This window comes from Hibiscus syriacus, unplaced genomic scaffold, assembly GCF_006381635.1.
Source record: "Hibiscus syriacus cultivar Baekdansim isolate YM2019G1 unplaced genomic scaffold, ASM638163v2 tig00116996_pilon, whole genome shotgun sequence".
Taxonomy (NCBI): domain Eukaryota; kingdom Viridiplantae; phylum Streptophyta; class Magnoliopsida; order Malvales; family Malvaceae; genus Hibiscus; species Hibiscus syriacus.
In genome coordinates, this window is record NW_024063512.1 from 535446 (window position 1) to 545384 (window position 9939).

Sequence of the window (9939 nt, forward strand, 5' to 3'; positions counted from 1 at the left end):
AACCACCTCTAATTACTCAAATCTAAGATAACCCCCAAATCTCTAAAAATCATATATATTTTTTGTTTAATTTCGTTGATTTTGAATGAGTTTCGTGTAAAATCAATCATAGAGAAAGAAAGATTAGTTAATTGTGAATCTTTTGGTACCAATCTTGTCGGAAAATATGAGTAATAACGAGCGATGATCTAGGGTAAGTAGAAAGTATTATGTATTCAAATATAACTCTCAACTATTTGACATTTAACGCGCATACCCCTAGCATATTTGGTACTCAAACCCGAACCTCAAGGAATTACAACAATTCTTTTACCACCGAGGTTACTGAGGTTCGTGCCAACACGCTATAGTTTTGTCTATGTCATCATGTCGTTTAGATTTTAACGATTTAATGATATAATTGAAATTAAAACAAAATTTTATACTATAATTAGAGAAATTAAAAATTCAATTGTATAAACAATTAATGATATAAAATTTAATTATTAAATTTTATCAAACTCTTATCAATATAATAATAAAAAATATTTTTGAATTTTGATAAAAATACTCATCTCATTATCTAAAACTATTTTCCAAGACAGGTTCAATAAAAATCGTTTGCTGAACCCGGCTGGCAACCCTATTTCCTTTTGACCTCGTCTTGTGCAGACAAACGAATTTTATTTTACATTATAAAATTGAAAGTTATAATCGTAGAATAGATTGGTCAATCCAATTCTCTGGCTCTCTTTCCCCCTCTCTTCAGAGAAATTTTCTTTGAATGTCTTTGATCTCTTTTTCTCTCTTTCATTTGAATGCATAAATTAATGAAAAATCTTTAGATTTTTCTCAAATTCCAGATCTAAATCGTAGAAGTAGTTTTCAATCCCCCCCCCCAATTTAGCCGAAGAGATATAAAAGAGGGAAGAGATAGAGAAATCGAACCAAAAAAATGATCACCATTCCGTATTTGACCGCTCTAACAACATATTTCAGCTATGGCCTTCTCTTCGCGTTTGGCCAATTTCGTGATTTCTTCAGGAAAATCTTTGACTGGTGGCAGGCTAGCAATCTTCAGGTTATTTTCATTCTTCTTAAAATTTTCGTTTTCTTAATAAAATGCGTGGATATATATTAAGTTGCGTGACGAGTTGATCGTTTTTTTATTCTATAGGGTTATGCGCCGATCTGTTTAGGACTTGAAGATTTCTATATTCGACGCTTGTATCTTCGTATTCAGGTATTTACTTTCTTCAATAGTTTCTTGATTTATTTATTTATATTCAAATTTCCTTGAGATTTTTCGTCCTGAAATCGCTAGAGAAAATCAATGTTTAATCTAAATTTGGTTGCTGATCTCAGTTTATTATTATATTTTGCTTTGAAGCACTTAGTTCTTGCTCGTATTTAATCGTTAAAGACTTACTAAGCTCAAATTTAATCTTCAACAGTCTTTTTGCACTTTTGATGACTTTCGGTTGCATGATTATATGCTGCTAACGTGTCTGACATTTTCACCTCTTTAGGATTGTTTCGGAAGACCGATAGCGAGTGCTCCGGATGCTTGGTTTGATGTAGTTGAGCGTTACTCCAATGACTATAATAAAACATTGAAGTAAGAATTCTGATGTGTTTTCACTCTTCAATCCTACTTAAAGCTCACTTTCATTTATTCTACAACCATTTGTTCTAAATTTTGACTTTGTTTTATTACCACATTTGGACAATATACAAAGAATATTTGTCAACTAAAATTTGTTCTTCTTAGGTGAATGATTGAGATAGAAAACTTGATTCCTAAATATATATGTATCTAGCTTATGTTGACTGCTTTTCTTGATCTCTTACAGGCGAACTGAAAAGATAAGTAGGTGCCTTAACTTGGGATCATACAATTATCTTGGCTTTGCAGCGGCTGATGAATATTGCACACCACGTGTTATTGATTCATTAAATGTATTTTCAGCAAGCACATGTAGTACTCGTGTTGATGGAGGTATATATATATATATATATATTATTTTGCACTGTAGTCTGCCTGGTCACACTGGTTATTTGAAATCTTTCACTTCCCTTCTCCTACCAGGAACTACGACACTGCATAAAGAACTGGAGGAGTGTGTTGCAAACTTTGTTGGAAAGCCTGCTGCTGTGGTCTTTGGCATGGGTTATGTGACAAACTCTGCTATTCTTCCTGTCATAATTGGAAAGGTATAAACACAATGTTAGCTTTGAGTGTTTATGTGAAAAGTTCATATATGAACTTTCTTTTGGTCATTGATCTCTGATTATCGTCATTCTTCTTCTTTGCATATATCAACAGGGAGGGTTAATTATTAGTGATTCATTAAACCACAACTCTATTGTCAATGGTGCTCGAGGCTCAGGCGCTACCATCCGAGTTTTTCAACATAATAGTAAGTTTTATGTGGTATTCAAAACTTATTAAATTTATTGACCTATCATTATGCCGATATAAGCAAATCACTCTTTCCATTCAGCTCCTTCTCATTTGGAGAAGGTTCTGAGAGAACAAATTGCTGAGGGGCAGCCCAGGACACACAGGCCATGGAAGAAGATAATTGTTGTTGTGGAGGGTATTTATAGTATGGAAGGTGAACTTTGTAAGCTCCCTGAGATTGTTTCCATATGCAAGAAGTACAAGGTAATGCAGTTGATATATTGATCATGTTCTCATGATAATACATTAGGATTGTCCTTGAACATGCCCTTTTCATCGTGTTTGAAATTGGTTCCTACAGTTATATAGACTTTTCTGACTACATTTAGAATGCATTTTTTGCCATCATTTTTGGTTCTTGTCCTAAGTATTGTGTGTTTATCTCCCATTTGCTTCAGGCATATGTTTACTTGGATGAGGCTCACAGCATTGGGGCAGTGGGAAAAACAGGAAGAGGAGTATGTGAACTCTTAGGAGTGGATACTGCTGATGTGGATATCATGATGGGAACTTTTACTAAATCTTTTGGGTCTAGTGGTGGTTATATTGCTGGATCAAAGGTTTGTTGCTTTTGCTAATTGTTAACTTTTCTGGATCTTTTAAAGTCACTTTGGACAGTCAAGTTGTCATTTTTGTTATGTTCCATCTATAGTCGAGATTGGTTCTGATGGTCTCGGGAATCGGTTATATAAATCTCATAACTACTTGTTCCTATGTCAATTTCAGGAACTTATACAATATCTTAAGTACACATGTCCTGCTCATCTATATGCAACATCAATATCACCTCCAGCTGCACAGCAAATTATATCTTCAATAAAGGTTATTCTCGGAGAGGATGGTTCTAGCAGAGGTACGCACATCATATTATCTCTTTCTAAGATCACCAGTCTTCTACTGGGATATTAACATTTGGATCATCATTTCGTCTTTTCATGACTTGAGTTGGCTTTTTTGTATAATATCAGGAGCTCAAAAACTTGCAAGGATACGCGAGAATAGCAACTTTTTCAGGTCAGAACTACAAAAGATGGGTTTTGAAGTCCTTGGAGACAATGATTCACCTGTAATGCCCATAATGCTTTACAATCCAGCAAAAATCCCCGCATTTTCTCGAGAGTGCCTCAAGCAAAATGTGAGCTCAAGCCAAATCCAGTTGTCCATGAATTCACATCGAAATATCTGCCATTCTTATTTTGACGTCTTAGTTCTTCCATTCATTGCTTCCATATTCCCAGTGCTTGTATCACTCAAATTTGCGTACAGACCAGTTATTGAAAATGTAATCCTTCTGTCACAGGTTGCTGTTGTTACGGTTGCTTTCCCTGCCACCCCACTACTTTTGGCCAGGGCACGAATTTGCATTTCTGCCTCGCATACCAAGGAGGACCTTCTTAAAGCGTTGGAGGTAACTACCGGATGTGATTCCTTCTGCCTGGCAGTTTAATGCACAGATTAAAATTTGTTGTTTGTTGGAGTTCTCAGATAGTAGGCAGAATGTGACGGTTTGAAGTGTTATCTAAAATTGTTAATTATAATATCTTATGGCCAGGTTATCAGTCAGGTTGGTGATTTGGTGGGCATCAAATACTTCCCTGCAGAGCCTAAGAAGCAGCTGCAGCACCAGGAACAGCAGCCGGGGAAAGAGACGATTAAGTTGGAGTGATAGGTTTCCAAGACTCGGCGAAGTTGATTTCCTGCTTTGATTTTGAGCTGGTACTGTAGAATTGACATCAAACAAGCGAATTCTTCATCGGTTTCCATGTTTGATTGTTGTGATCTCTCTGAAAATCAGGGGGGGTTTGTTTGTAGAACCAATAGCTTGGGTATTCTAAGGTTTTCCTACGCGTTTGTAGCAGTGCTCCTTGCAGTGTGTTTTGGGCATCTTCTTTGGATTTTAGTCAATTAATTGATGTATAGGGTACCAATTTAATTCAATTATATCATCATTTTTGGTTTTTGTTTGTTTTGGCCCAGCGACCAAGATGATGCTAAAAACCCGAGCAGGTTTATCAAGGTGATGTTACTACACAATCCTCTATGTAGGAGTTCAATTGAATTGGATCCAAATAGCAAGACCAAACTGTATTCATTGCCCTTTCCCCCCAGAAACTAAATGTACCGGGGAAATCGTAAGTAAAAACATTTAAAAAGTTAATTCCCTAACGAAGTATTTTATGCCCACGACTAGCTTTAATGGGCACATCGATTGAGCATGTATCAATAGTGTAGTGTAAATCAAGAATATCGGCTGAAATGTAGTAAACAGTTAAGTTTAGAATTAAAAGAGTGATCCATCAAACAAACTTAATAATCATCTGCAAGAAAAATGATATACTTATCATCCTTCCCTATTGTCAATAACTGCAAGATTTTCTTTTTCTCAAGGCCTTGGGATGATACTTGGCTCTTCTCTGTTTAGTCCATACTCAAATCTACCCCTTTCACCGTAATTGCGTTGCCAGGCCGAGCTTAGCCACTTAGCAGGGAGCAGTTTTAACACAGCCGTCGCCCAAAGCATGGTATAATACCCGACTTATTCTGATTCTAAAGACCACATAGGTTAAACTTCTAGGCTGTGCTTCTCTTCAGTACTACCTATCCACAATTCTGTAATACCTTCCGTTTTGTTTCTGCACCGAATTCTATTCTGTTTGTTTTTCTTTCCTTTTTTGCAGAACCAAGATCTTAATAGATCAGAACGTACTCATCAAAATCATAAATTAACTTCCTAATTAATGAAACGGAATGCAAAAAATACGCCAACACCAATTCAAGTAGTATCTTTTGTCACACTATCACTGTTTCACAAGCATATTTATTACCAACTTTTGCCGGGAAAAGACGAGAGAGAAATTGTTAATAGAGTTTAAAAATAGAATCAGGTATTCAAAGCAAGAATTCTAGGCTATAGAAAGTTATGATATCTTATGGAACTTTAGGCCATATAAAGTTGCAATCTTATGCATAATCAACACATGACAATGTACGACAAAAACTAACCCGATAAGAATGCCCGAACTATTAGAATTATGCCTGAAGCAGTTATCGACTTGCTAACTAAAGATTCAAACATCATTAGTAATCCTAAAACACTATTTGCAGAACGAGAGGGGACTTAAGGGTAACTAAGTTCAAGCACTTGAGATGTGAAAAAATATACTCCCAACAAGATAATCACCATATAACCTACAACAATATAATTAAAGATACAAAAATACAAAATCTTCTAACAATTTCTAAAAAATATTGTACTCGGGAATTCCTTGATATTGATCTTCGGTACAAATAACCCACGATTATTAGCACATAAAACACATCTAATTGCAAAAAGAATGAGAAAACCATAAGAATGTGATTTAAATTGCCTTACTTGTGTCAATCACTTTCCTTTAACCAAAAGAAAAGCTGATATTATCTCATTGTTTCCCATTAAAGTTCTCAACAAACAGCAGTTAGCACTGCAAAAAAGTTGCAACACTAACAAAAATTCCTACTGATTCTCCAACATTTCACTCTAAAAAGGAAGGTAAACATACAAAAAGCTTCTTACATTGTCATGGCTGACAAAATTCTGCTTTCAGAAACCTTACAACCATAGCAAAAAACATCGCGAAAAGCCTCTACTGAGCTTTTGGATGGCGCAAAACATTTTCCTTCGAGAACCAACTGCATTTATTCCCATATCCTTCAAATCCTCTAATGTCAACAATGGCAAAATCTCGTCATCCACTTCATGAATCTTGAAAACCGGGGCATACCTTCCTAACCCTAAGCTATACAACCATATCCTAACCCCATCTTTCTCGCACCGTCTCATTTCGGTATCAGATGGCCCAGATAACTCGACCCCATCTGAAACCCGAGTCCGAATTGGCCTCCTTCGATTACTCCCATGATAAAGAACTTCCCTTTCATTGCCACTGGCACGCAGATTATCCAAAGAATGTACTGGACTGTGACTCTTCGTGGGACTTTCCGAGTTCTCCAATTCGAAATCATCGTTATCTTCATTGCCACTGTATTTTCCTCTGTTTCCGCATTAGTGCTGTTGATATGGAGATTTCTCCCGCTGGAATCGTCGAATTTGGGGACCCAATTGGATCGAACCCGCTTCGTAATGTGCCCCCGTTTCTTGGAATCTTTGACTCTCCAGCTACCAATCGCAACGCCGTCTAAATTGCCGTTATTGTTGTTAGCTTCTCTTTCGTTATCGAGGGTCTCGTTGTTGACGTCAGTGCTGAGATTGGTTAGGGCGCGAGTCTTGGACGATTTAGCACTCGCAGCGGCTGCTGAGGGGCTTACCGGAAGATGAGATTGGTGCTTCCACTGCTTGGAAGCGGCGGCGCCGGATGAAGAGGAGGAGGTTCGTCGGAAATGAGAATCGTGAGGTTGGTCGCCGCCGATATCGCCTAAGCGAACGCTGGGACGTCGCTGGCGTTTGGATGCAACGGTCTCACGTGAAGCCCCCGCGAGGGGTTCTCCGACGCCGTTTAAAGGGGCGTCTGATGGTTGTATATCCACCATATTTATTCCTACCTTTGAACTCTCTTTTCTGAATTCGTTATGGGAAGAGAGAGAGAGAGAGAAATAAATGAAGTGAAGGAAGGGAGACTGTGAAAGTGAAATGCTGCGTTAGTAACACGTGTCTGCTTTCCTACTCAAAAGGATCCAAAGGCGAAATTCAAACATTAAATTTTAAGATAAACTATTTACATAGCCACTCGATTATTAATAAATTTTTTATTAATTATATTTTTTAAAAAAGATAATAAGTTTTTAATCAATTATATTTTTTTAAAAAGAAAATAAATCTATCACTTGAATTATTAAAAATTAGTATAAAATTATATACTTTTAAAATAAGAGTAGACAACATTGGTAGTCACTTTTAATTCATTTAAGGCATTTTTAATTTAATCACTAAAATTTTAAAATTTGTATTATAATCATTAAATTTTTAATTCGATTTCATTACTATAATTGTTGTTTGACTTGACACGTTAAAAACTATAATTTTTCATATCCACAATCATTGCAAAGTTCTAACTTTCAATTTTGATTGAAATTTGAGATTGTAAGATTTTTTTTTGACAAATTTGAACTGGAAGAATAAAGAAAAAAACAATAGACTAATGTTATTTTCGATTAGAGAAACTATCAAACATCAATAGAAGCGATGACGAAAGGAGCCAATAGTTTAATAAAAACTAAAACTTTTTAATTTGTCAAGGTTAACCATCATATCAACTTGAAACCAAATTATGTTAATTTTTTACCAAATGAAGCCTTTCTACCGTTGGGATCGACCAACGATTGCCCTTTTTATCGAAAAATAAGCCTCTACAATGACTGTTTATTTAAAAAAAAAAATAGGTTTTTAGGGGGGGACTTTAACGTGCGATATTAACATTTCTAAACAAATGATATTGTAATGAAAACATATAACAATATAGTGACTATAATATAAGTTTTAAAAGTTTAATGACCAAAGTAAAAGTACCCTAGAAGTTCAGTGACTGCCAGTATAGTTCACCCTTAAAATAATTCAGGGATGTTGTTCCACAATTTATATAAAAAAAAACTAATTCTCACTATTTTCTCTTTTCTTTTTTGCCTTATCTCTTATTTCTCGCTTATGTTGATCATCAAAACAAATTACAAGAAGCTGAAAGGTAGGATCGCAATCCAAAAAAACATGAAATAATGCTACAAACAAAACTAGTAATGAATCAAATTTTATTACTTTGATATGTCGCATATGAATCAATCAATAACGTAAATGGATTCCTGAATGCTCATACTTCTGCTTCATTTAATTATCATGCAACAGCATGATTTGCTATAGGACCTAATGAGTTCTCGTGAATACAAATTAGACCCTATTAGCAACGAAAAGTACCAACGAATGTCGACAGAGTTTCGTAAAATAGACCACCTAATCTACACTTGCTTTTCGAATGAGGGAACTTAGAAGGTAGCGCTCCTAAAAAATTCACAGGGAGGTTTACAAACGTGGAATCTCTCTCTCGCCGGTAAATTCTAGATCCAGATCGGCAAAAAAGCATACGGCCTCCGGTGTTTTTGAGCTACCCAAGATCTGCAGGAACATACCCACAGAGGCTATTGCCGGAAAAGCTTTTTCGCAGGCAACCCCATTAAAGTTACACAACAGAACCTTCATCGGAAAACAATCCTGCCGGAAAATAACAACTACTTCCTACTTGCCGGCCAGGTACATATAGTGGTCGGCCAGGTATTTAAACGTTCTATGCTACTTTTATAATTATTTCTGATCGCGTGTGTTGCATGTTATTCCGTTTTCTAGGTTTTTTCTTGGTTGATTCGACCTGGTATTTGAATTCGCCGGTGAGCAAAGCTTCCTAACTGTAATCTAGTTTTGATTATGTATTAATAGTAGGTGTATCTTCTGTGTTTGTTTAGTTTTTTTATTTTGGAATTATCACTTACTACACTGCTATAATCATTATTATATTACTTGATATTAAATTAAAAATCTTTTTAGGGGTATTATAATGTTTTACGCAATTTACCTTATAATTGTTAATAAACTTACTTATTATCATTATTAACCTAAGAGAAAATAACCTCAGTGACCAAAAATCCCATATAATATACGATTTTAACCAACTTTTTCCGGATTTGCCAAAATGACCAACAAAATCGCAATGCGATCGCTAATTCGCAACGATCTCCATTATCGCAAATACGCGTTGCATTTTCGCAATGCGATAGTTGAAAATCGCGTTGCGATGGTCTACAGTATCGTTGCGATTTTCCCAATTCGCAATGCGAATAAGTAAATCGCAACGCGAATTGGGAAATTCGCAATGCGAATAAGTAAATCGCAACGCGAATTGAGAAAATCGCAATGCGATACTGACTATCGCAATGCGATAATAAAAAATCGCAACGAGATACTTACTTTCGCAACGCGATACTGACTTTCGCAACGCGATAATACATAATCGCAATGCGATTTTCAAAGCGCCATTAGTATCCTGGCCAAGTATTTTATTTTTAAATTCCAAACATGAATATAAATATATTGGAACACTGAACTGTCCACAGTATATCCCGTAATCGCAACTCATAACCTAAAACCTAAAATCACAACTCAGTCCCATCTCCATCTCTCACTCTCTCACCCATCTCCGACGAAATCCGTCCCCATCTCCGGCGAAATCCGTCTATCTAAATCTCTCAGAGCACCCTAACAATCAGAAATGGAAAATCAACCAAATCAACCAACGAGGGTTAGTTTTTTTAATTATTTTCTTTTTGAAATTTTTGCATTATTATTAGGTTTTTCATATTGAAATTGATGATATGTTTACTGGTAATTTCAATAATAGATTAACCATTTCACTTAGATTGCTTATTAAATCAACCAAGAATCGCAACGCGAAATGCAAATCGCAACGCGATTTTAGTTTCGCGTTGCGATTCTCTCGTTGCGATAGTCATTTTCGTGT

General features: G+C 35.9%; 2 protein-coding genes across 2 annotated transcripts; one reads left to right on the forward strand and one right to left on the reverse strand.

Moving 5' to 3' along the window:
- Positions 1–627: 627 nt before the first annotated feature.
- On the forward strand, positions 628–4408 carry LOC120193496 (long chain base biosynthesis protein 2a-like). The gene is made up of 12 exons (XM_039195980.1): positions 628–1060; positions 1157–1222; positions 1509–1597; positions 1833–1978; positions 2069–2193; positions 2306–2399; positions 2484–2647; positions 2842–3003; positions 3170–3296; positions 3412–3578; positions 3744–3851; positions 3996–4408. Exons 1-12 carry the CDS (start codon positions 935–937, stop codon positions 4107–4109), a joined length of 1488 nt encoding a protein of 495 aa, XP_039051911.1. The 5' UTR covers positions 628–934; the 3' UTR covers positions 4110–4408.
- Positions 4409–5779: 1371 nt separating this feature from the next.
- Positions 5780–6993, reverse strand: LOC120193498 (protein bicaudal C homolog 1-like). Its single transcript, XM_039195981.1, is given in 2 exon segments — positions 5780–6485; positions 6488–6993. Coding segments are annotated over 2 exon segments (936 nt in total). The 5' UTR covers positions 6971–6993; the 3' UTR covers positions 5780–6032.
- Positions 6994–9939: the final 2946 nt, after the last annotated feature.